The sequence below is a fragment of the Phasianus colchicus genome, chromosome 2 (genome assembly GCF_987193195.1).
Source record: "Phasianus colchicus chromosome 2, bPhaCol1.hap1.1, whole genome shotgun sequence".
Taxonomy (NCBI): Eukaryota; Metazoa; Chordata; class Aves; order Galliformes; family Phasianidae; genus Phasianus; species Phasianus colchicus.
Window position 1 is genome coordinate 30,098,186 of NC_143437.1, and position 25,363 is coordinate 30,123,548.

The 25,363-nt window shown below is 53.3% G+C and overlaps 2 protein-coding genes across 14 annotated transcripts; one reads left to right on the forward strand and one right to left on the reverse strand.

The window, feature by feature from the left end:
• The first annotated feature begins 354 nt into the window (after window positions 1–354).
• Window positions 355–8,688, forward strand: DRC5 (dynein regulatory complex subunit 5). 7 transcript variants are annotated; one of them, XM_090135219.1, is made up of 7 exons: window positions 577–635; window positions 959–1,277; window positions 2,871–3,138; window positions 3,956–4,524; window positions 4,732–5,181; window positions 7,215–7,422; window positions 8,452–8,688. In XM_090135219.1, the coding sequence occupies exons 3-6, from the start codon at window positions 2,961–2,963 to the stop codon at window positions 7,389–7,391; spliced, it is 1,374 nt and encodes a 457-aa protein (XP_089991345.1). In that variant the 5' UTR covers window positions 577–635; window positions 959–1,277; window positions 2,871–2,960; the 3' UTR covers window positions 7,392–7,422; window positions 8,452–8,688. The 7 variants fall into 7 exon arrangements, with proteins under 7 accessions (XP_089991348.1, XP_089991344.1, XP_089991345.1 ...); XM_090135220.1 differs by having other exon boundaries at window positions 959–1,236; XM_090135221.1 differs by having other exon boundaries at window positions 959–1,106.
• TMEM151B (transmembrane protein 151B) lies at window positions 8,674–22,017 on the reverse strand. Of its 7 annotated transcripts, none has more exons than XR_016464109.1 (3): window positions 21,839–22,017; window positions 14,177–16,407; window positions 8,674–11,273 (listed from the first exon to the last, which is right to left on the reverse strand). XR_016464109.1 is itself a non-coding variant. In XM_031594017.2 (2 exons), exons 1-2 carry the CDS (start codon window positions 21,926–21,928, stop codon window positions 14,971–14,973), a joined length of 1,527 nt encoding a protein of 508 aa, XP_031449877.1. In that variant the 5' UTR covers window positions 21,929–22,017; the 3' UTR covers window positions 13,625–14,970. The 7 variants fall into 7 exon arrangements, 3 of the variants coding, with proteins under 3 accessions (XP_031449877.1, XP_089991343.1, XP_089991342.1); XR_016464107.1 differs by having other exon boundaries at window positions 8,674–11,332; XR_016464108.1 differs by lacking the exon at window positions 8,674–11,273 and adding an exon at window positions 11,330–11,448.
• Between the last annotated feature and the right edge of the window lie 3,346 nt (window positions 22,018–25,363).

Consider the following 25,363-nt stretch of genomic DNA (forward strand, 5'->3'; position numbering starts at 1 on the left):
GAGGTCCTGCTTCACACCGCTGAAAGTCACGCAGCACGCCTCAGGATCTTGATGTTTTTTTAGGTCTAAATGCCTGTTGTTTCGCTGTGCAGTCTTCAGGGTAATCTCAGGTCACATTCATCACATCCACACAACCAGGAGGTGTATTTTAAACGAAAGGCAGCGCAGCTTCCCAAAAATGCCAGCTATCTCGGGACTAGAGAGAGTATCATGAGAGCTGGCACCAGCATTGTGTGCACTCCCACAGGGCAGCAGCGGCTGAGACAGTGCTGTACCCACTGCCGACCCCGTCGGCGCTATGAAAGTCACATTTCAGTCGGAAAATCTGTGGGCAAACACCGAAACGTTTCCATCTGAGAAAGGGGAAAAATGCGATGCGCGCTTCAATCCCTTTGTTGACTCCACATATTGTGTGCAGTCCCTACACGTGCTGTCGACGTGTCCCCTAAGCCCTGCCTGCTCCCCGCCGGTGCCCAATTCGTTGTTGCCGGGCTGGGACCAGGGCCAGCCCTGCAGCCACCGCGTCCCCGGATACCGGCGGCCGCCCCGGCAACAGCCGCGTCCGCGACGGTGAGGGGCGGCGGGTGCGGGGCCGGGGGCGGCGGGAGACGGGAGGCTGGGAGAGAGAAGGGGAGGTGGGCTGTGTGTCTGACGGGCCGTGGGTGAGGGCAGCCCGCTGCTTTCCTTGCCATCCTGTGGACCTCCCCCCATCTCCCCTCCCCTGTTCCTAAAGAGCTTTCCTGCTCCTGAACCCCCCCCTGCAGCGACCCCCACCTCCGCTGGTGTCACCCAGGACCGTGCTGTGGCCCTCGGCGCTGGCTGGGTCGTAGTGGCTACATGAGCCCTATTCCCGAATGTCTGTCTGGCCTCATTCTTCCTGATATCCAGTTACAAATTCCATTATATTTGGAGCTAAGTAGATTCCTCGTCTGAGATGCATTTTTTCCCTTTACTTAAGGCCCATTGCGGAGACTCTTTAGGAGCTGCAATATGCTGTCTTAATGGATCCTTAGCATCAGCCGTTCTGCGCGAGTGCCAGGGAGCGCTGCAAGGCAGTGCTGCTGGCTGTGGGACTGCTGGCCCCTGTCTCCTCTCACCTGCACAGGGTGAGCACAGCACAGAGGCAGGGAGAGCTGCCAGCATGTCCAGGGTACTGCAGCCACGTCCTGAGAGCTTCATCTGGTTTTGAACTGTGATGGGAATGCTGCCTCAGCCGGGGGCATAGCCATACCCAAGGTGAATCAGAAAAGCCGATGTCCATTCCCGGAGTAAAGCAGGTGTGACTGGAAGGCTGCTTTGCTGTTTAAATGTGTGCTCACCATCTTCCAGCCCTTTTCTGACCACAGAAAAGCCATTCAGAAGCCCCATTTAGCTGTGACTGGCCTGGGGGACAGAGTGACACAGATGCTTTTTGAATAGGATGAAGGGCTGAGCAAGGAGAAAGCATTTTTCCCAGTAACCTCACCTCTGTCAGTGCCACCTCGCTGCCATCCGACTGTGCTGTGCCCTTCTGCAAAAGCCCAGCAAGCACCAGGAGCTCAGTTTTCAGCAGGGTTGTGCAGTCAGTTCTCTCCTCTTTCCTCTCAACAGCAGAGGCAGCAAGCTAGCAAAGCCCACTACAAAGCTTTCAGGGAAAGGGGTCATGCTGGCTGAGGCAGCACAAGCTGGGACAGCAGAGAAGGGATTGAATGGCTGCAGGGCTGAGGAATGCTGTGGGACACGATGCTGAGGGGCTGTTGGCTTCTATGTATGACATCATCCTTTTGACTTTGCCCTTTGCCCTGAGCCATCCTCTTGGTCTTATAGGAAGCTGCCCTCACTTCTGACACTGCCAGCCCACGTTCTGCCTGATGCTGCTTTTAGGTGCCTCTAACCCATACAGCCCAGTAAGGGTCAGCATGGCTCTGCACACCCTGACAGAGGATCAACGAGCCTGGGTATTCAAGAGGCAGGCTCATTGCTCGTACCCATCAGGGCTTCCAGACAATCACTGCACATGTGGATGTAACAGCTGAGGTTACAGCTCCTGAGGTTGGGGTGGGAAGCAGCAAATGGGAAAGTTTAGTCTGGGAAAGCTCTGCATACCTAATAGGACCGAGCATCCTGTCTTCTGCTCCAGGCTGGTTCTTTTAGCTCTTATCTGCTGATGCTCAGGGTGGGTCTGGACAGGTCTGAACCATTTCATCAGTTAATGGATGCTTGGAAGGAGTTCAGCAGCAGAGTAATTGAGCAAAGTATTAAAAAGTGCATGCACTTATAGTAAGCATCTGTCTGTAAATACAGGCAAACTGGATCAGACCAGAAGATGATCTGGCCCAGTATCCCCTTCTGGCAGTGTCTATAAGCAGGTGGAAAACCACGAGTATGTGTTCCTTTCCTCCAGTACTCTCCCCACCTCCAACCATCTTCAACTCAGACTGAGCCAGGTGTGGCTTCTGAGCATTGACTCATTCACAAGGGGTTTCTTTTCCTTGAATTTATCCTGCAGCCTCCACAGACTGTCAGCACCTGTAATGTCCTGCGGCAAGGCATTCCCCAGTGAAGAACCCCCTTTTTCTTTTGTTTTAAACACATTCTGACAGCTTTGCCTGTTTCTTTTCTGGAACAGACAGCGAGCAATCAATTCTTGTCCATTCTCTTCAACAACACTTGAATTAATACCACCTTATTATCTGTTCATTCCATGGTATCTAAAGACCTCTTTGTGCAAGGTACTGCATAAAGATAAGGCTAAATAACAGTTGCTTTGTTGCTGTGCTCCAGGTGCAAGCAGAGAAGCAGAAGGGCTGGCTGAAACTGTATGATGAAATAGCACAAGCAGAGCACCCTTACGGCCGGCCTCCATCTAAGGTTGCCTTTTTCTTAATCAGGCAGCCTGGCTGGAAAGCGCAGTGGTGTTTTCCTGATCCCGAGCCATTTTCCTCGTGCTTCTGCTGAAGGAGAAGCAGGTGCTGAGCAGGATGCCGCAGGCAGCAGGTGGCAGGGGCAGAGCCATCCCCTCTCTGCGTCCCTCCCAAAGCAGGTTCATGGCTGATTCATACTGCGTGCACCGCATCATCGAGGATCCCGAGTGGTGCCTCATCGCTGTCCCCCCGCTCACTGAGCTCTGCCTGCAGCACATCGTCCAGAATTTCACAAGTAAGCATGGTGAGGAGTGCTGGTTCTTTGGGGAGCAGAGGGGCAGCGAGGAAGGCAGAGGCAGCTGGAAGGCACGGTGTGGTACCCAACCCTGCCAAAGGAGCAGATGGGGAAAAATATCTCCTCAGGCAGCTAGTTAGACAAACTGCTTAGTTGCTAAGTATGTACTTGTACGCTACAGGGATGGCTTTCGTCTTCTGGGCTGCTATCCAGGACATGACTCTACCCTAACCTTGTCCTGTGGCTTCTTCTTCCTGCTGGACTCAGCTTGGCTGCAAGCAGGGCTCTGAAGTCGCTGGTTCCCACTCCTGGGTCACGCATTACAGCAGCAAACAAGAATGCAGCCCCATCGTGCCAAGTGCTTATAAAAGGATGCAGAAATACTCCCATCTCAGAATACATGTGCTCACAGCTTCAGGCTTCCTCCACAGCCCTTGGTGGGGATGTGACAAGTTCTATCCTTAGGCAGCAAATGTGCTTTTGAAGCAGGTGGGTAGATGAAGCATAGTATAATATAAAAAGCACGTCTCATCTGGAACTGACTGGGAGAGGGGAAAGAAAGTGGCAACCCATCAGTCAGTAGTGGAGCAGCAAAGATCAAAGACAGGACCAACAATTTGTCCATGCTGGGACTGTAACTACATACATGCACAAAAAAAAAAAAAAAAAGAGTAATTTTTTGCCAGCTTAGCTCCTTGCACCATCTGCCAGATATTGAGAGGTGAATCAGCATCAGCAGGGGGTCTAGGCAGAACTGTAGGGCCACCCCTGGTTCCTACAGCCCACACCAACCTCTCCTCCTCTCCATTCCCTCCAGACAACCCTGTTTTAGATCGTCTTCCACCTGAGGACCAAAGGAAGGTGCTGGCCAGGCTTCCCACAGGCCTTCCACTCACTGTCACTGCCAACCTAATAAGTGATGAGGACTACTGGAAGAGGTGCTGCACTGACCGCTGGCAAGTGTGTGATATCTCCAACCACGGAGGCAGCTGGAAGCGGATGTTCTTTGAACGTCACCTGGAGAACATCCTAAAATGCTTTGTCCCCAACACCACAGACCCTGACCAGGTCCTGGAGCTCATCCCACTCTGCAGAGGCTATGTGCGGAAACTGGAGGTTGATCAGTTCCTGCCACCGGTGAAGGAGGATCAAAAGGAGGAGAGAGATGACCTTTCCGATTCAGGGAGTGATTTGGAGTTTGGTGAGGTCTGCATTCATCACTATGACCTGAGAGCCCTCGTTCCTGCTCTCCCTCTCCTCGAAGAGCTTCATCTTACTTATGGTGTGAAGGATTGTGGCATGAACTTTGAGTGGAACCTCTTTAAGTTCACCTACCAGGACTGTTGCAACCTGGCTGCTGCCGTGAAGATGTGTCACAACTTGAAGGTAACATATCCCAAAATTAACCTGTCTTCCTCAACTCAATCTTGAAATTGCCTAGAGGAAGAAACCCAGGGGCCAGTTTTGGTTGCTGTCAGCATACTTACCTTTGTAAAGGGAGGTGAATCCTATCTCTCCTGATCTGGGGGCTTGAGTGGTTGTGCAAAGGCCAGCCCAAAGCATTGGTTGTTTTTCTGTCCTTTACCCTCACAGATTTTCAAGCTGACACGCAGCAACGTGGATGATGACAAGACCAGGCTGTTGGTCCGCAACTTGCTGGATCACCCCTCCTTGGTGGAGCTGGACTTATCCCACAACCTCATTGGGGACAAGGGGGCACGAGCCGTCAGCAAGCTGATCAACTGCAGCAAGTTAGAAATCCTCCATCTGTGTAACAACCAGATCAGTAATGAGGGTGCCCAGGCTCTGGCCCAAGCGCTGGCAAAAAACTGCACCCTGACCTCCCTGAATCTGCGCCTCAACCACATGGAGGACGAGGGTGGGGAGGCCGTGGGCCGTGCTCTGCTGACCAACACCACCCTGAAGTCCCTCCACCTGGGAGGCAACAGGCTGGCAGAGCCGACAGCTCTGGTTTTCTCCCAGGTCCTCACTCAGAACTCCACCCTGACATGTATCAACTTCTCGTGCAACCCCATCGGGCCGGTAAGAGAAGCACCTTCTCCAGGCAGCTTGGCATCCTGCATGGATGTATGGTTTGATGTCTGTCTGGGCAAGCTCATAGGGACCCTGCTTAAGCAAAGGGTTAGAGTGGGTGAGCTCCATAGGTCCTTACCAACCTCGCCCATCCTGAGATTCTGTTGCAAAGCCTGATCTGCCTCCAAGCCATGGGTCAAATGTATCCCTTGGTGTCTGTAGTCTTGCTGTGATAACAATCAGCTGCAAGGAGTAAATAGACAGGAGTAGACGGGAGGATGGAGGTCTTCCATGGTGACACATATTTCTATCACTCACAACGTGTTCTCACAGGGCTCTCAGGCAGAAGCTGGCTTTGGCTTCTGGGCAGAGAGGGGCTTTCCCCACAAGAGACTGAAATCCAGGCAGTGTACTTGGGAAAATCACAGTGTGTTTACCCACATGGGAGTAGATGAAAACAATAGGCGACACGAGATGAGCGCCTCATTTGTACCCTCTGTACTTTGAATCTGCTGTGCCCTCTGGCATGCAGCAGAGCACAGTTCCACCCTCCCCAGAATCTCTCCTGTCCATTACACACTCAGAGGAGATTGTTAGAAAATTGACTCTGTTGTTGAGCCCCTTTAATTCACCCCACAGCTCTGGAACAGTGCGGTAGCTCTGAAGTGACACATCTGGATGCTTGTATGTGGCTCCTGAGCCATAGGCTCACATTTTGCAGGCAGAGGAGCTGCTGCAGATCCTACTGCATCCCTAAGAGCTGCAGTGTGCACCATGCCCACAAACCAGACCATTGCTCTTCTGCTGATGAACTTCAGAAATCTGAAACTGGACAGCTAAATTCAATCATGCCGATTCTCAAACTTTCTGTGCTGCTTCAATTTTTCTCACTGTCACAATAAAGAGACAGCAAGACCAGCTGTCCCTGCTGGCAGGAATATCGGCATCATTATGTTTGACAATGGCTTTAAAAGGATTTGATGGCAGAAAACCTTTTGTGAGATCTCATTTTCTTTTGTTCTGGACATGGAAAACTGCTTGAGCGTAACGATACAAAGGGACATGGGATGGAAAGGATTAGAAGGGTTTTTGCTTAGTAAATAATAGTCTTTGTGGTTAGCATCTTCCATTTGATGAGCTTTTTCAGAACCCACTTGTGAAGTGTTTTTATCTTTATTTTATATATAGGGAAATGGAAATCTCTGCTAGGAATGCATCAAATTCTGACTTCTCTCTTCTTAGAGAGGCTTCTCTCTTTTCTCACGTTCTGTCCTTTTTAGCAAAAGGTCTAACAGTCAGTGTGCTGGGGAGAGGACTGCCTGCACAGGGGAGTTGGGGTCAGGACGTGTGTTGGGCACCTGAAAGAGAAGAGCTGTGGGAAAAAATGTCAGATTGTTGCATCCCTAAAGACAATGCTTCAGGCAAGGGAAGGAAATGCAAGGTGTGCTGCCTCTCTAAAGCTGTCTACACTGGAACAGTTTGGAACAGGCTGCCCAGAGAGGTTGTGAGTGCCCCATCCCTGGAGGCACTTAAGGCCAGGTTGGATGGGGCCCTGTGCTGGTGGGTGGCAGCCCTGCCCATGGCAGGGGTTGGAACTGGATAGGCTTCAAGGTCCCTTCCGACTCAAGCCATTTTATGATTTTATAATTCTGCATTGCATTGTCTGACCCATGCAGCATTAATTATATGAGATGTTCCCCCACAAAAACCAGCCCTGCCCAGGAAATGGCGCCCAAGGGAGATGAGAAGCAGTGCATCTAATCCCACTGCTGCCCATCCCCACCCAGCAGGGTGCTGGAGACTGAGGGGCAGGGCAACACAGACTCCTCACAGGTTATCCTCAGCCCATGCCATTATCCAGCCTGAGCTTGAGGACTCCTGACATGATACCCAGAGGGAGTCATTAGCATGTGTCATATCACTGTGCGCTGCATAAGGCTACACTCCTTCCACGTCCCTTTCTAGTGAGCTACATTTCAGGCTTGGGAGAAGCCTTAGGCATTTGTGTCACTGTCTGACGGGCTCTTTCTCACCTGCTGCAGGATGGTGGGAAGCAGCTGCTCGAAGGGCTCAGGTGTAACCAGATCCTGACTGAGTTTGACCTCCGCCTGGCAGAGGTGGACGAGGAGAGCGAGTACCTCATCAGCCAAATGTTGTGGGCCAACAGGGATGCTGCCCGCCTGCAGCCTCTGCTGCAGCAGCCTGCTGAGCCTCTCTGACCCGACAGCTGCAGCAAGCAAGGAGCTGCAGGTACCACTGACTGCTCATGTAGTGTCTGGGATAACCAACCTACCCCTGCACCCATGGTGGCAGGAGGCTTCCAGCACCCCAATCCAACCCCTGCCCTCAGGGCAACGCAAGGGCTTGGGTCTCTCTCAGCTCTGAGTGGCTCCCACACCCACAGACCCACTGCTGACAGCCGCTTCCATGAGTCATCTGAAACTTTTATTACACCGATTTGGTTTACAATCTTTGTACTTTGATATTTCCAACAAAAAAGGCAACATTGTGATATACTGTTTGTACATATATAGAGAGACGGACAGAGCTAGATCATATTGACATAGTTGAAAAGTAAAAACTGTTCCCAGTGCTCACAAAATAATTTGTTCACCATGTACCCGCTTGTGCCTTGCTCTGCCTGACGGACACAGGCCACCCGCTTGATGCCATCCATGGCCATATAGATCAGAAAGGATCGAGTGCGAGGCTGTCCCTGGTACCAGCAGCCACACAGAGGGGCCCTGCGGGTCACCCCAGAGCCCTTGCAGAGTATTGTAGTGCCTTTCTGAACCGTTCGTGGATGCTTCAGAGGCTACATCTGCAAGAAAATACAGCCAGGGGCAGCTGCTGCAAAACCTTCCCACCCGGGCTCCTCCAACTACTTGTTTTCCATCCTCGAAACCGAGGTATTGAATAGATTTGTTTTATTTGCACTTACAAAATATTTCCACTGAATGACACACCTGAATGAGATGAGAACTCGTGTTCAGAAACAGCAGAAAAGACGACCCAGGTCAGCTTCAGGCTGAAGGAGCAGCTCCAGCAGTGAAGGTGGGATGGGGGCTTAATGGGAATGTCTGGTCCTGGGAAAGCCTGCAGGTAGCTCCAGGTACAGGACCATGCTGGACAGCCAGTTGTGTGATGAAGGCTGATGCCAGGAGGGCAGGGATGGGATGGTGCACTCACTGGCCAGCACAGCCACTGAGGACCAGGGGTGGAAAGAAAAGGGCTTGTGAAAAATGCATCACCTGAAAAAAACGTTGAATTGCTTTCCAGGATGTTCTCGGTTCCTTTTGCTGCACGCAGCCAAGACTGCCGGCACCACCTAACCACCATCCAAGCATGCTCCTGGGCTGCGTGCCTCCCATGAACTGCTTGGACACCACAAGAGACCAGCAGCCTATTACCGCCAGCGTGTGAGGCTTCAAACTGTGGATGAATTGGTAACAATTAAAGCCCCAACAGCTGATAGCACCAGCAGTTTCTCCAAGTGTGATGCTGCCATTGCTGGCAGGTCACTCATCACCTTCAGGCTGGATTACAGGTGCGAGCAGCACCAGCTGCAGGCACCCATGCAGGCTGGGAGCATCCCCCTGCCCGTGGGACATGTGTGGGTCTGCGTCACACTGACAGGAGGATAGGAGGAGGAGGCAGGGGAATGATGGAGGTGCTGGGGGCTGGCTGGCAGTCACGGCAGATGGTGAGCCGTGCTTCATGCAGGCAGGGTGAGGAGCCGGTGGCGGCTTCCTGAGCCTCTTGGCTTCCGCTCACAGCAATGGAGGCACCGGTTTGCAAGGTGTCATACTGGCATATGTTGCCTATTGGATGGCAGGCTGCTTTCAGGCACCAGCTGGGGGTGGAGGAGCAGGAGGATGCGTGGGGATTGGTACTGCATTCAGCATCCCTTTGCTTCAGCAGGGCTGGATTTATCCGTGCTGAACTCCATCCCTGCCTGCCGCCTACCTGCTGGCCATAAGAACAGCCAGCCACAGTGTTGCTGAGTGGTATTTAGCTACAGGGGAGGGAGAAGGGGGCTGTGTGTGGCCTATGGAATGGTGTAGTAAAGCCAGCTGTTCTCCTGACAGAGGGGACATAGCCCAATCCCTCCTCTGGTGACAGTGGAGAGGGCTGAGGCCTGAGCTGGTGTGTCTGGGCAGATGGAAGCAGCACAGAGCCAGGCTTCGCATCAGCCTCCCTGGGCAGAGGGGACAGCTGAGATGTGAAGCGCTTCTTCCCTGCAAGCTGCGCCCGAAATAGCCAGCCCTGTCAGATCCCCATCCTTGGCCATGATGGATTAGCCTCTCCCAGGCACAAGGCAATTTATTCATTAGTGACATTTACACCTTGTGGCTGCATTATCCATTGCTGTTTGGTGACACGTGCTCCGGCTGTCAGTGCTGGTCCTGGAGGCAGCAGTGTTGCTCTGACGACGCAGCAAAGCCCTGCCTGGGCACCTCAGCTGGGAAAAGCCTCCTCCATCCAGTGTGTCTTCAGGCAGGAAGGGTCTACCCTGAAAGTCTGCTTTGCCCCAGGTCTTCTCCATCCTTGACCCAAAACACAGCTGCTGCAGTATAGCAGCCTCCCGCCCTGCCTTGCCTCATGTCTCCCACAGAAATCCCCACATCTGCAAAGCCTCCGACAGCTGCTCTCGGCCAGCCTCCATGGGCACAGGGCATGCAGGTGGTGCTCAGTGAGCAGTGCTCGGAGGCAGTGCAGCCAGACTGGCGGGTTGCTCCACCAATATGCTTGAGGTCACTATGAGTCCACTGACATCTCCCAGGAGAGGACTGGAATGGTGTGAGCTCATGGCCCAGAAGGAGCTGATGGAAGAGGGGAGATTTGGGAGCTCGGAGTAATGTTAGTTTTTGCATTGGATTTGAGGAGGGTGAGAAGAGCTGGAGAGCATTGGGCAGGGAGAAGATCCAACAGCTCTCTCCTCTCAGCCAGCCAGCAAGGGATTAGCTTCATCTCAAACACAGCTTGTTCCATGCTTTTATCCCTGCTCTCTGCCAGTCACTGCAGCAAATGTGATACTTTGCACCATCTTCCTGCAAAAATCAGGTCAGGAGTTTCCTCTCACAGATCATTAAGCAATGCCCTGCCACGCTGCAACCCACTCGCTACAGGAACGAAGGGGACATACCAGACCAAAGCCACCAACACATCCAGACTTACCCATGGATGTGCACCCAAATAACAGCCAACCACTTCTCCTTGTGCTGAACCAGAGGGATGTCTGCTTTCAACCGACACTCTCTGCATGTGCTCTGGAGATGTGCACAGACTTAGGAGCGGGTCTTCCAAACTTTTTCACCCTGACAGGTTTGTGGGCTGCCACCCGAAGTCTGAACTCATGGCATGCCAGCTGACAGCGCTGCTAATGGATATTTGGATGGCGGGACTGATACAAAATACTAAGTCATCTCAACACATTCTAGCTAGGCTTTTTTCTTTCACTAATGTAAGTAGCTAAGATTGCAGAAGCAGCTTGCATTGATGGAGAGTGAAAGAACCTCGTGTCTGTGTGTGAAGTTACTTTGCTCTATGAAGTCCACTACGTTATAACCACAGCAGGCAATACATCCACTCGCAAAGTTCGAAGGATTGGAGAGGCTTCAGGATGGGCACTGATTTCTCATGAGCTTCATTTCCCTACAAGTTGGAGGTTTACAAAAAACAACCAAACAAAAGGCCCCAACAGAAACAGTCTCCACTGGAAAGAGGGAAGGAATAAAAGCCAGTTAGCTTTCCAGCAGCAGCTGTGCTTATTCTCAGTGCTGGACGGACATGCTGCATACTGTCATGGGCTCCTCAAAACTGGGCAGTACCTGGAAGTATTGCATAGGTTGATGTATCTGATAGTAGAGCCTGGTTGTGGGCTGCAGGAAGAGGAGCTTGCTGAACTCCACAAGGAAACTGTCCTTCCCCAGATGAGACAGATGGTGTGAGGAGGGAAGGAAGAAGGGAAGGCCATGAGTCTTGCAGGTTCAGTTCTGTCCTTGGAACTTCGTTTTTCCCTTTGCATGTAGAAAGGCTGCAGTCCTGTGGGAGAAGTCTTCTCTCCCAGCACAGCAAAGGTCAGTTTTCTCATTAGCTGGCTTTTGAGGGAGTAAACAAGATCACAACCATGAGTGTAATGTTTCCCTTCATGGAGCAGCTGTGATGGAGGCAGCAAAGCAGAACAATTCAACCCATTGCTTGAAAGACAGTAGAAATTCAACATTTGTTCATGTTGGCCAAGTCCCAATGTGAGCTCTATGTTTCAAAGCAACACTGCAACAGATCAGTTTGTCTGGATTCAAGGACAGATCATTCTGAAGAGTTGCTAAGCCATGCTCACACTGGCATAGCACCATGGGCTTCAAGAAAGTTACACTAGGAATGCATGTAGCCTATGCATGTCTATCTGAAATGTGAATAAGCACCTTTCTCATTTTTCCAGAATGCCCATGGAAACAAGAACCCTGAATGGGCTCAGCCCTAAGTCTCTAATGGGCTCCCAGGCCCTACAGCCTTCAGTCCCCAGATACATCTGGCTCAATGGAAATTACAGGCCCACATGCAACGCAGGAGGCAGAATTACCAAACAGAGCTAACAAACCATAACACAGTTCTGCGACAATACGGATCCAAATCGTTCTCATTGAGACCCATCTTCATATTCACACAGACCTCATTGTAACCACTGAATATACATGAAATGTGATTAGAAGCCCATACCGCAAGTTGAGAGTTACAGTTCTTTGGTAGCACGACTTCTCAGTGGTATTGCCATGTCTCAGAAATGTACCCTACAGATGCTGCAGCAGAGTAGGAACACATTGCAGCAAGGTTCTGCCCTGCTGGAAGTAAGGCAGCGTCCTGCTGAAATCAGACAGCAGTACCAAAGCCAAAATTGGAAAGGCTGGAAGGAAAGCTTAAAAGGTATTATTCTTTCCACAAGCTAATTAGCAGGCAATGATTTACTGCCATCACATGCTACCTAACTTTCTTAAATTTCCTCTTAATAAACCTCATCCTGTAGTCTCCTCCACACAGGCATCCACAAACAGCACTGGAGCCTCTCAAGCATGAATGGAGAAAGACACCAAAGAGGGCAGAGGTGTGCTGGGCTCTATCTGAGAAATTTCTAGTGTGTGCTGAAAGAGATAAATGGGTGGTGATGTGCCTTGGAGGTCAGCTAACCCACATCTCCTCACATGCTCATTCTTTCTTTAGTTTATGAAAGCTGGAGAGCTTCTGGCAGCTACACTGGAAGCAAAAGGAAACACCAAACAGTGCAAATACATTTTCCAGCCTTGTGACAGCGTAGAAGAGCACTCTTCTAGGGATATGTCAGCGATGTGAAGTGCCAGGATAAGGAGCTGGCAGCACTCCCACCTCCCCTGTCCTAGTGTAAGAGGAAAACTGCTGGCAAGTGCAACCTGAGTTCTGATTCCTAGCCCATGGAAAGCAGCAAGGGGTCAGTGGCATATTGAAAACAGCAAAGCCTTCTAGATTGTGGGGCAGTCTGCTCCTGGAAAAACCTTATGAAGAAGCCCAAAGAGAGCCAGGGACCAGCAGAACTCTAAAGGGCAGGGCACAGTCCCTCTTCAGAGGACTTTCTGTGCCCTAGGGAATTAAAATGCCTGCCAAACCTTTGCTGAATCCATCTGTCCAAGGCACCTTGGAGGCTAGAGATACTGCAGCCTGATTTAAGCAATGTGTAGAAGATTTCAAAGAGACTATATTGGAAAGGACACAAATTCTTCACTAGTGACCCAGTGCAGCTCCAATGATTAAATGTCTCCTGATTCACCAGGACATAAAAGCCCATACACACTGTGAGGACACTCAGCACTGGCCTGGGCTTGCATTATGCCCTTGGAAAAAGAAGCACTAGCACCCAGCAAGCCAAGGGCAATCACAGAGTGTGGAAATTCCAGGGCAGCCTGTGGGGCGGTATCCACTTCCACCCACTCTGAATTTGTGCCAGTAATACCAGGAACAAAAAGCAGAGGAGGATGTGCCCATACCAGAGAGCTTGTGCTTCCAGGTTCTCATAGAGGCCCTCTTATTTCAGACATCTATGTCTGGTTGTTAAAATAAGGGTAGGTTACAAGACAGAAGCATAAACAGAGTAAGATTTTAAGAGACTTTCTGTTCAAACCACTGTTGTTTAGAGCCTAACCCTTGAGATCCAGGAGGACAAATTGACTTGAAGGGCAAGAGATACTGTCCAGGGCACACAGGCACAAACAGCAAAAGAACAGCTCTGGGGGCAAAGCCTTACAGATCCTAAGGATGTGACCTCTCAAGGTTTGTCTGTGTATCCTACAGAGATGTGATGCATGTTAGAGAAGGATCCTGCAATAGGTCAATTTCAAACGTAATTCACTGGAGATGATTCTCTAACGTGGGCTGATCTGGTGGAACAAGACATCTGCACCCAAGACTCCATGACCTGTAGGTGAAGCAATGCAGCATGGCTGAAAAAACAGACCCTTTGTTAATGCTTTGCTGGTTTGCTACTACATCTTGCACTTCTGACATTGTAAATGTCTGAATGACCATGAGCTAATGGATTTACTCTTGCGACCCACGACACATTGCTCTTGGCATCACCTGCCCTGGTGAATGATGAGGGAAGCGTGGTGAGTCTGAGGAGGAGAGCTGTCTTTGCTCCCCATGTCCCCAGTCTGGGGTTCCCAACGCTCCAGTGTGTTTTTGCATTTCTCCTTCTCTGCCCCTTAGAGTTCCCTGCCAAAACCATGTTGCCAGAAGATTGCAGCTTGGTATGCAGCCAGAAACCAGCCTAATTTTGTGCAAAATTCCCTCTTGCAGACATGCACCACCCTGATGGTCTACTATCAACAGTTGAACTGCACCTGAACCAACCAGGGCCTTCCTTGATGCTTGTCTGAAGCTACTGGGGTAGGATGGGACCTCCACCAATCGACATGCTAATTTGACATCCACGCGCCGCTGTCCCAGTGCCATCCCTTCCCCTTCCCCAGCTCACCAGGGATCTCTCGCTCTCCTTCCAGCTGAGCTCTTCTCCAGTCAGCAGATCAGCATTGCTACACTCCATTCCACCTGGAGGCACCCAGGACTGCCTGTCCGTGGCCATCCCAAACAGGCAGTCCTTTACCCAGGGGATGCTGACAGAGTGCCAAAGCTTTCTAAGGAGCTGTGCGTGGGGTCCTCCAGAGGTGATGCCTTTCCCAGTGAGAGCATGTAACAGTCGGAGCACGGTCTAGAAAAGAAACGGGGGGGGGTGGGGTACAAGCTGGGGGTCAGGGGAAGCTGGATTTGTGGTGCTCAGCCTTCTCTCGAAGCTGTTGGTCAGTGCCAGTGCCAGGGTGCCCTGGGCCTTCAGACACGGGCAAGCAATTCTGCTGCCCCCACCCTGCCAGGGTCTGGCTGCAGCAGGGGGAGGAGGGCAGTGAGGTGCAGCAGGATCTGTCTGCTGGTTGCTGCTTCCTCCGAGCACATGCCAGCCTGAGGATGGAGCACCCACTGCAGCACCCCCTCCCTGTGCCAGGCCTGTCTTTTTCTTCCTCGCTCTGGATCTTGACGCTGTGAATTACGGTTTTAGGATGGTTTTTGTTTTTTTTTTTTTTTTGCATGTGGTGGTCGATCTAGAGTTCTGTGCCAGGCCAGGGGAGCGCCATCACTCACCCCTCCGGGAGGTCAGAGCCACTGCTCCATCCCACCTCGTCCTCCTGGGCCACCTCCCTCCCCAGTGCTCCTCTCTCCAACCCCGTGCTGGCTCAGGCCAGACCCTTGGCAACGAGATCCCACTGCCCTCCGCCTTCACAGTGAGGTCTCCACACAGGACCCGTTGCGGTGGAGGTGACGGTGGTCGTGGTTCAGGCAGCCTTCATTGCGGTGCACAATGAGGATGGGGAAGTAGAGGGCGTCCTGGTAAGGAGGGGGGTCTTCCTCCTCCACCGTCACTTGGCTGGAGAGGCGGGTCTGCTCCGTTGGGCAGCTCTGCTCATTCAGGCTCCCGCTCCGGCTCTGCCAGAGGCAGCTGCGCCGTGAGCCGTACAGGCGGCCCAGCGAGAAGCGGCTGCTGCTGAAGGGGATGCGGGGGCTGCCGTTGCAGATGCTCAGGGCGCTGCGGGAGAAGATGGAAGAGCTGCTTATAGTCCTGTGGCACCGCTCGCAGTTCTGCCGGTAGCCCCCGTAGCGGCACGCGGAGTAGCTGGTGCAGCCGGACAGCCCCACCAAGTCCATCAGGACGGCTTCCGAGTAGCTGGGCACCAGCTGCTGGTTGGATCGGATGTGCCACTCCAGCTCGGTGCTGTCCACCGTGTTGACGCGGGGCATCCTGCGGCAGAAGGAGCGCTCCTCAGCCGGTGTCACCGCCACGTAGTCAAACCCAAAGAGTTTCTCCACGTGGTAATGGACGTAGGAAGTGCGGTACTCATTCAGCACCCGCAGGGGCCAGGATAGGGTCAGCAGAGCAGCCACCCAGAAAACATAGTGGGATACGTACCAAGGCAGGTTGTCTGGGTCGGAAAAGGCCACCATGTATTCCTTGAAGTCCACGTTTTTGAGGTGCATCCCCTCCCTGGCCTCCATGTAGTCATCCAGGCCCTCGTTCTCGGTGAAGAAGCGGGCCCGCTGGGTCAGGTAGGAGTTCTCCGACTCCACGTTGGCAAAGCTGAAACACTTGGTGAAGCGGAGCCGTGTGGCTGGGTAGCTCTCCAAATCAATGAGGTCCTTGGAGATGTCCTTAACTCCACAGTTGGAATAATCAAACTCGGCCTCTGCCACGTGGGTGTTGACCCGCTCGTGATACACTTGGGTGGTGGTGTAGGCATCCCCATTACGATAGCGGGTCACCTGCCGGGTCCTCCGGACATAGTGGTAGCTGATGGCCTTCCACCAGATGCACGGGGTCGCCTGCTGCATCCGCTGCACTCGCTCATGCACGCTTTCCACATCCACTTTGTACTGCAGCTCGTTGCGGGTGTAGCAGTGCCAGCACTCCACCAAGTATACCACATAGAGCATCACCAGGAAGGCCAGAGGGATGTAGACGTAGCCATTGGAACAGGGGCTGTCGTGGTACATCATGGACTTGCCCTTGTAGGCGCTGTCAAAGGTCAGCCGGGTCACCTTGGTGACGTGGCACCACGTCATGGCTCCCATGCAGCCATACATCAGCAGCGACAGCAGCAGGCATTTCCAGTGGGACTCTCGGCACAGCGACTTGCTGAGAGACTGCTTCACCGGCCGCTGCTGCTCCAGAGGGCCAGGAGAAGGAGAGAGAGAAGAAGAGGAAAGGTCAGTAGGCTGGAGGGACAAGAGGAAGGCAAGCAGGAAGCAGGATGCCAGGGGGAACAGATGTCAAGCACAGCAAGATGGAAGCTCATGAATCTCCCCTGCATGCCCCAGCTTTCTGCACCAGTCCCACCAATGCAGCCAGCTCCAATGATGGCTCCCCTCTTCCAAACACCACGCTGAACCTCATCCCACTATGTCTGCGTCCCCTGGCACACAAGTCCCCCTTTCCCAATCGCTACTCATAGTTCAAGTTGCTCCTGCTAGGACAGCACAAGTGGTCTGGAGTACCTATAGCACAGAGACCTTTGCAGCAGGGAAGGCCTCTGTTTGGTCACAGCGATCTTCACTACACCACTTAGCAGCCCAGAGGCTCCAAAGTGCTTCTGAAGTGCTTCGTAAACAACACAAACAGGAAAGTGCTCTTCCACAACTGAAGTGCAGTCACCTCTGGATGGAGAGAAGTCAGTATTGAATAGCATCCTAAAAGGTGCTCGGACTGGAAGTGAAGAACACCCCACAGACCTGCAACAGCTGGGAGAGGCAAGACATAAGGCATGGCTGGCAGCAAATGTAATTGTGTGCACTGTGTTTTGAGTGAGAAAGCTCATCTTTACAGAAAAACTGCTCTCAGGTCTACAGCGATGATTAAAGGTCAAGATTTCAGCAACAGCACTTCTTAAAGTGATTGCACTGGTGCATTCACAAAGACCTGTGAAATCCCCCCACTTGAGGAAACATCTGACACATTCTCCAATACCCCCAAGTTTTGAATACTGATCCATCACATTGCTTGTTTGGCCAATGAGAGTGACATTATCAAACCCAAAAAAATGACATGCAAAGAAGTGATTTACTTTCTTATACAAAAAGACTTTGTCCAGCATAGATATCATCCAACACAGCAATCCCCAAAGGTATGTCCCAAAAGAGGTGGCGAGAAGCCCAGCCTTGGGCACATGCCACAGATGTCACTAAGCAGCTTTCAGCTTTGCCCTTCTTCTCCAACTGCATGCAGCATGGATGGCTTCAACACTTCTCTATGTATGTCTTACTTATGCCTTGAGCCCAGCTCCCCTATGGATGTCAATGCCTAAAGACATCAGAGCCATGCTGCCCTTCCCTGAGCTCACCTGTGCCTTTGCATTACTGCCAGCTGTAATGTCACCACTCATGGCAACGATCCTCAAGCTTGGCACATCCCTTCTCTGATCCTGGATTTGCCAGCAGGCTCACTGCAGAGCCAGGGCAGGACTGAGGATATGTGGAACCCCTGCAGACTACGACTTCACAGTCCAGGCACTGTCCTCCTGTTTCCCAAGCCACTGGATGCCAGGAGCCTGTCATTTGAAGGTCCCAAAGAACTTAGTGGATTCGCACTGCCAGGAAGGAGGAGGGAGCTTTCACTCCTGGCATGAAAAAGAACATTTTAGGAAGAACCAGAGGTCACAAAGCATTGTCAGGCCTGGAAAAAGATCCGGGCCTCCTCTTTCCTCCATAAAGTCCCCCTTGCTCTCCTTGAAGAGCATCACAGCCCTTGGTCCCCTAGAGCCCTACACACCCATCTTTCCTCCCTTGTGGGACCACAGCCACAGTGAGCAGCAGGGCTGGCTCCAGCCCAACTCCAGCAGAGGTTTCTCTCCTGGAGGCAGCATGCTGCCCTTCCCTGCCACCTGTCTGCGATGAGTGGAGCAGGCAGCCATGCATCAAAGGGATGCTGGCACCAGGAAGAGAACAATGGCACTTCCCTCTGGGGGTCCCAACCATTGGTGGCACTGAGACCTCACTCTGTGGCAACCTGCTGAGATCAGGAGTTGGTGGCAGGGACACAGAGCTGAGGAAGGCATGCAGTCAGTGCTGCTCTGCAGGCAGCAGTGAGAGCTGCAGGTAGCTCTGCCTGGGAGAATAGGCACCCTACACTCTTCCCCATGCAACCCCCAGCTGCAGCAGCATCACATGGGGAAAGATGTGAACTGCAGGAAGAGAACCTGGAGTAGGGAGATGAAGCAGGGACACCTTGCAGGAGCTGCCTGAGCTGTGTCCTGCTTTCTCACTGTAGTCACAAGGGTCTCGGCCCTGACACAGCACAGCTCTCCTGCACTATGCCACCACTCCGGCAGCTGAAGATTTCCTCTGGCCCCGCTGCCTTCTGCCTTGCAAGCCGTCCCCAGCAGCAGTTGGTGCAGAGCTGGCTGCTGGTCTTGCTCAGCAGAAGGGCAGTGCGGCCAGAGCCCTGCAGAGCTCCAGGCAGAGCGTGCTGCAGGTAGGGACCCATGGCATGGCACCGGGAGGATGATGCAGCCACGGCTCGCTTCCAGGAACTGTGTTAGCAGGGCTCTAGTCCATACAGTAGTCTCCTCCTAAGACTACGCAGCATTCAGACACTGCAGCACTTTTACAGGGTCACACTAACCCCTGCTGTATGTTGTTTACATTCCTATTTTGTTCTAGGCTTTTGAGGTAAAACACATGCACATCAGTGGCACCAGTCAGGCTTCTGAAAGCCGAACAAGTGCCAATAACGGGATACAACCACAGCAGAGCTGGAGGAGGAGCCAGCTGCAGAGCCTAATCCCGGCTGGAAATGCAGCATCTCTGCTCTTCTCCAGGGCTGCACAGGGCTCATGGGAGCAGGCAGCCAGCTCCAAGGCTTCCCCACAGAAGCTGCTGAATAAGGTCACCTCCTTGGGCTCTCACCCAGCCTTGCAGAAGCCCAAAGCAGCAAATGAACATGAAGATGAGAAAGCTGGGGACAGGGAAATCCTTTCTGTCCCAGAATGGTGTCACTCAGAGGAGCGCAGGCTGTGACATAAACGTCACAGTCGCCTGCTTGCTGCAGTCTGGTGGGATGAGGTGAAGGCCTGCCCTGCTCTGCTGCAAGCAGGGTGTTCCTGTGTCACCAGGAGCTATGTCCACTGCTCACACCTGAATTGGACAGGTGAGCAAATCTGCTACGCAGGTGCACCCCAACACCTCTGCTGGAGAGAGAATGGAGTCAGCCCTGGCTGAGCCAACACCTCTGTGTGACCCCAACCAACCTCTCGTCTTCTCCTGTCCCGCTGCACAACCTCCCCAATGCCTGTGAGCCACCTTTCTCTGTGCGTGTGTGTAAAGTGCATTTGGGAAAGGCAAGGGGCAGCTGGATCCCGTGGGCTGCCTCCTGGACCTCACACATGGTCTTCTGACATCACCCTGAGGTGAAAGGAGATGGATCCTTATGCCTGCAGCTGCTGCTCAGGGGAGGACAGGAAAGGATGGTGGGATGACTTACGAGCAGCCACGAATGAAACTGAAATGTCCACAATGCACAGGGCAGAAGCAGCATCCAAGTGGGGCCCATTGCTGAGCTGAGCTCTGTTGAGCACTTGCTGATACTGATATCTGGGGAATCCTTAAACATCCCTCAAGGGGATAACCCTTCCCAAAACCCTGATGGCCAAGCACATAGCAAAAGTCCCTTTATTGCCCTTACTTCTGGGATCCTGCAGCTCTGTTGAGCACTGAACAACACCAGAAGTGCTGCAGGACCCTGTCACTTCTAAGACCTGCCACCATCCTCCCATGCTCTGTGCAGACAATGGCCACTGCTGCTCAGGAGGGTCCCAGCTGGGTCAAATGACACCTCACCATCGCAGCTCAGGAACCGCTTCCCTGGAAGCAGCAGCTGGTTTGGCCCAGGCTGGCAGTGCTGCCAACTGCAGAGGAAAAGGAAAAGCAGAGTATCTAGGAGGCAGGGAACCCTGCCAGCAGTCAGCTCCTGTGACGGGCCCAAGGTCTCCATTTTACAATTGGAAGAGAATCGGTTCCCTCCATCGCATTCCATCTCAGCAGTAGGATGAGGGAATTTTTTAGCTTGTCCTCAGGCTGAAGAGCCTGTGTCTTGACATTTCATAACCTGCTGGGTGGAAATGTGTTGCTGAGAGAGATTCAGCCCGGCACTGCTAAGTGTAGGTGTATGCCTGTAATGCCAACAGGAAGCAGGTGCTTGGATAGAACAGCAGCTTCTCTACAGCTAGCTTTGGCTCACTGTGTGCCTTGATGGGATGAGCCAAAGGGCACCTGGAGACTTACGAGGCTCCTACATACAGTGACCTGAGACGTAGAGATAAGGTACCTTCAGACAGGACAGATCCCATTTCCCCTTTTCCAGACCCCAGGCATCCATTTAAGAAGAAGACGCAGCCTGCCTCTCCCCATGGCAGCTCCATGGCAGTCTGTGACAGCTGCTGACTGAGGGAAGTGAGCCCTTAGCCCCATACGTGCAGATCACGGACTCCAGCCTTACTGTCTGCTCCCACAGAGCACAACAATACTGACAACGTGACTAGCAGCCACTGCAGAGCCAACACAGCCTGGTCCATCTTCTCATGACTGTGAGGCAGGGAATGCTGGAGGCCAGGGATTCTCACCCATGCTGCACTTGTGTCATCCAACCCAGCTCTTATGGTGGCACCCCTTGGAAGGCACCATGCTCCTTCGACATAGCACTGGCAGGGCACAGGAGGCAAGAGAACGTGTCCAGGAGTGATATATGCATGTATTTGCCCTATAGAAGCACCATGATGCTCAGGCTCTGCCTGGAGTCCCGGGGCTCAGGGGTTGTTGAACAGCAGCAGGAAACGGGAGCTGAGGAAGAGCCTCAGAGCACAATCTATGTGCACAGCTCCCCAGACCTTGAACTTCAGCATTCCTCTCCCACAGTTATTTATATCTAAATACACGACTGTATATATAGGACAACTCCTCGCGCACGTATGTTCTCCCCAAGCCAAGGAGGCAGAGAACACGGCACTATGCAGCACCGCCAACCGCAGCTCCCCGGCAGCAGCGGACGGCGATGCGCAGCCCCGCGCACCCCCACCGCGCTGCCCTTCGCCGCCTCCCGCAGGTGAGGAGCGCTCCGCTCTCCCTGCGATGCCGCTGCTCTCCAGGACCGCGGTGGCCCCTTATCCCCGTGGGAAGCCCGATCCGGGTTTGGGACAAAGGGGCTCACTACGCTGCCGGCCGCATCTTCCCTCGCATCCCCCCAAGGCAGGGGCGAGGAAGAGTGGGACTCGTTTTCCCAAGCACGGCCACCTCTTCCCACTGCAGCAAGCCAAAGCCCCGCGCTCTCCTTTTGTGACGGTCCCCATTCCTCCCCCCATCCCCGGCATTCACATCCAGGCTCCGTTCCCGTCTGCTGCGCTCCTTCCAGCCGCGCCGGGGCCGGGCCGGAGCGAGCGGGTGGGGGGGTGCACCGCGGGGCAGCGGGGCCGCGGCAGGGGATGGGGCTCCGGGGGTCCGTACCTGTGCGGGCACGGCGCGGCGCGGCTAGCGGCGGGGCGGTCAGCGAGCGCGCCATGCAAAGCCGGCCCCATGCAGATGGGTAGGGTGGTTGGGGGCACCTCACCTCCTCTCGGACCCCCTCCGCCTCCTCCGGCGGCACCGACGTGCTGCTGCCTCCCTCGCTGGCCGCGGCCGCCGAGGCCGGGGGGGACATGGCGGCGGCGGGGGCTCCCCGCTGGCGTCGCCTCCGGCTCCGGCCCGCAGCCGCATTATCCCGCCCGCCGCCGGGCGCTGCCTCCCCGGGCCCCGGGCGGGCGGCGGGGCGGGCGGCGCGGCGGCATAACCCCACCGCGGCACGGCCCCAGCCGCGGCACGGCGGCAGCGCTCGCCGCCCGCCGGCCCCCGGCCCCGCCGCAGCGCAGCGGAGGGCGGGCGGAGCCGCGGTGGGAGGGACGCCGTGGAGGGGGCCGGGGACAGAGATGGAGGGGGGCGGGGGGGGGAGCGGCGGGTCACCTTGAGGAGGGGATGCGGGGAGCGCCGCACGGCCGCCCCGAGCCCCCGGGCAGCGGAGCCGCACGGGAGAGCCCCGCTGCCCGCCCCGCCGAGGGCCCCCGCTCCCGGTTGGGGACGGCGACGTGCGGGAGCTCTGGCTGCGTTTTGCCCGTTCCTGGGGATAACTTGGCTGGAGGTTGTCACGCGGCCAGCTGGCACCGCTGGCGCCGCCTAACAGATCCCGTCTCGGGACTGGGAGACAGCAGCATCCTCAGGGGATGCACACAGCGCAGGAAGGGCCCAGATCCAGATACTGCAGGTACAGACCTGCTTCCGTGCCAGCCTTGGGAAATACGTGTCTGGCTTTTCATAGAATCACAGAATCACAAAGGTTGGAAAAGACCTCTAAGATCATCTTGTCCAACCACCAGTCCATCCCTACCGTGCACACTAACCGTGTCCCTCAGTGCCACATCTCTGCATTTCTTGAACACCTCCGGGGACAGTGACTCCATAACCTGGATTTCCCCACATAAGCTGCAGAATTTGCTGGAAATTGCTTCACTTTTTGCAAGCTCTGAGGCTCAGCCTTAGGGCTGGGATGCGTGTTTTCTCTGCTTCCTGGGACAAGACAGGAAACATCTGTAGGCCTCTCGGTCTCACTTGAGGAGACCTGGGAGAACTGCAGCCTCTGCTTCCCACGGGGACAGGTGTGGCAGCAGGGTGATGCTAAGGAGCTGCCTTCCAAAGAGGCTGGGATGGATTTCCTCTCTCCCTTCCCCTGTTTCCATGGGAACAGCAGCACGCAGGAACAGCCTGCTCTGAATTTCACTGCCTCTTTTTCAGGCACCCCCTTCCCAATCCTGCAGGCAGCTTTTGGCTCCCAAAGGCTGTCAGAACCATCCTCCGTGCTGCCGAGGAGAACTCAGTGTTGTGTGCACCATGGCACAACCCATTCCAACCAAGGTATCTGCAGCAGCACTGAACACTATCACACGCACACTAGCAGACATTTGCAGATCATCTGCATGCATATATGCATTGCTGCTTTATACAGTGATGGGGAGTCCTGGGGGAAGTGACATCAGCTAGACCAACAGGAGTGTGTCAGGTGATTGTCCTCCAGAATCAGTTGTTCTCTGTTCACTGTTGTTCTCCCAGATGCAGGAAAGTCACCCAAAAAGGGTGGGTGGAGGAAAAAAAGAGTGGTACAAGTCTGCATCTTTGTATTCAGACGACGGTGGCTTTTGCTCCACTGAATTTGTCTATTCACTGTTGAATCAGTGGTAAATTTTGACTCCGACATTCTGCACGCACACTGGCAAGTAGTTCCTCAATAGCACCACAGACTGCAGGGAGCTCCTTGCTACGGTTTGCCTATTTTTGGTTTGTTCTCTGCTAGGATTAAACCCTATGGAGCCATCCATGCAATACATCCTTTATCAGTGGGTACTGCAACTACCAGTGATCCAGGAGGAGGCTTTTTTTTTTTTGTATTGAATGTCTTCTGACCCCGGCAGAACAGTTTCTGTATCTCAGAGACAACATTACTAAGCACAGTCCCGGCTTTGCTATTTCTGAGTTGGGATGTCACCAAAAAGTTCTGTGACCTGCTCTGTCTTGACTGAAATGTGTGAGTTCTCAGCCATTGGAAGAGGCGCACAGCAGGTTTCTGTGCTCAGAAGGGAATGCAGGGGCAGGGTTGCTATGTGCTGCAAAGAGCACAGGGTTCCCCCAGAGATAAGATGATACGATGTGTAGGTCCTTTCCACCCTGCTCTCCTTCCTGCAGGCTGGTGGCCAGCTGCATATGAAGAAGGGTGTCTGGTTGAAAGGAAGGGTAGGAGGGGTGTTCTGCTTCCCAGATTACTCCTTCTGTACACCCTTGCTCTCTGAAGTGAAAACATTGTGGGTTTGGGGATGCTCCAGCAGAAGGTGATGTTGGAGAGCTGTGCATTTCTGGGACATTTCTGAGTGTTGGGAGAAGCAGGAAATCTCTCAAGAAGACATGGCAACTGAAGCAATATCACTAGTGGGGCATTGGCAGGTTCATTCTCCAGATACCCTATATCTGTCATTCTGCAGAGACATTCATATCTGTTCCAGGCAGATATAAAGCTCTGGGTCATATTGACAGTGTTCTCTATTCATTTTCCATAACATGTCAATCCAGAAAACTTCTCACGCCTCCATTTCTGGCACTGACAGGAAATATCCTTTTCGCTTCTGGTTCAGTATGGTGTCAGTTTTTACCCTGACTTTAAATCTGCACTTCAGTTCTGGAAAATGTTTGAAAGAGGCTTTACATCATACCAGGCAGGCACAGATACCTCTCCTTGTTCCAGTATTTGTACCATAAGCGTAACAGTGGATGTGCTGCAACATTCTGTAGCACCATATCTATAGAAATACTGGTTGTAGCTTGGTTGTGTGCAACCGGTCAGGCATGGTCAAGCCTCAATCTTTTGTTCCTGAGCAATCAGTGACTCCTGGTGGTCTGCCTCTTCTTCTCTCTTAAGAAGGTGTGTCACAGAGAATCCCCTCGTGTTGGCCACGGGATTTTCTGAGCTCAGAGATTGCAGCCAATTAAATTTAAACATTTCAAGGCTATTTTGTGCAGCTGTCTGAGCCTTCCAGAAAGTGTCGCTCCAATTAAATTGCTCCTTAACAATGCAACAAAGGGAGCACGGGGACATGCTTTTTGCTCCAGTTAAATGCAGCCCTTTGCTGCTGCTCTTCAGCCTTATGGACAGCTCTGTGGCCATTCACCTCTTCAAACATGGTGTTCCCAGGAGATCTGTGCCATCACTGAGATTTCCCTTGGCTACAGCCAGGCTACTGGGAGGAGGAGAGTGTATTTTTACCTTTTTCACCTCTTTTTTTTTTTTTTTTTTTTTTTTTGCAGTGGAGAGGAAACCCACTGAAGCCTTGAAGCCTGCAGGGCTCTTTGCTGCTGGCCAAACTGCCAACCTGTGGGTGAGGAACCAGCCTTGAAGGTCCTGCTGCTTGTGCTCTGCAGTACCTTTCACACTTGGGAAATCTTTGACGCCTGCTCCCATCATTCCCTTCCAAGTGAGCTGCCTGAGAGCAGTTTGTTTTCTTTTCACTCAGCCCCAAGAGAGGCTGTTTCTCCATCACTGCAATTATTTGTGAGGCTC

What these genes read in the sequence shown, in the direction of transcription:
- TMEM151B (XM_031594017.2), bottom strand. Translation starts at nt 21,928, where the DNA reads ATGTCCCCCCCGGCCTCGGCGGCCGCGGCCAGCGAGGGAGGCAGCAGC. An exon ending in CGGAGGGGGTCCGAGAGGAG is followed by an intron (nt 16,408 to 21,838) that starts GTGAGGTGCCCC and finishes CCTCTGGAGCAG; the next exon opens with CAGCGGCCGGTGAAGCAGTC.
- DRC5 (XM_090135222.1), top strand. Translation starts at nt 2,961, where the DNA reads ATGCCGCAGGCAGCAGGTGGCAGGGGCAGAGCCATCCCCTCTCTGCGT. An exon ending in CATCGTCCAGAATTTCACAA is followed by an intron (nt 3,139 to 3,955) that starts GTAAGCATGGTG and finishes CATTCCCTCCAG; the next exon opens with ACAACCCTGTTTTAGATCGT. An exon ending in AGATGTGTCACAACTTGAAG is followed by an intron (nt 4,525 to 4,731) that starts GTAACATATCCC and finishes TTACCCTCACAG; the next exon opens with ATTTTCAAGCTGACACGCAG.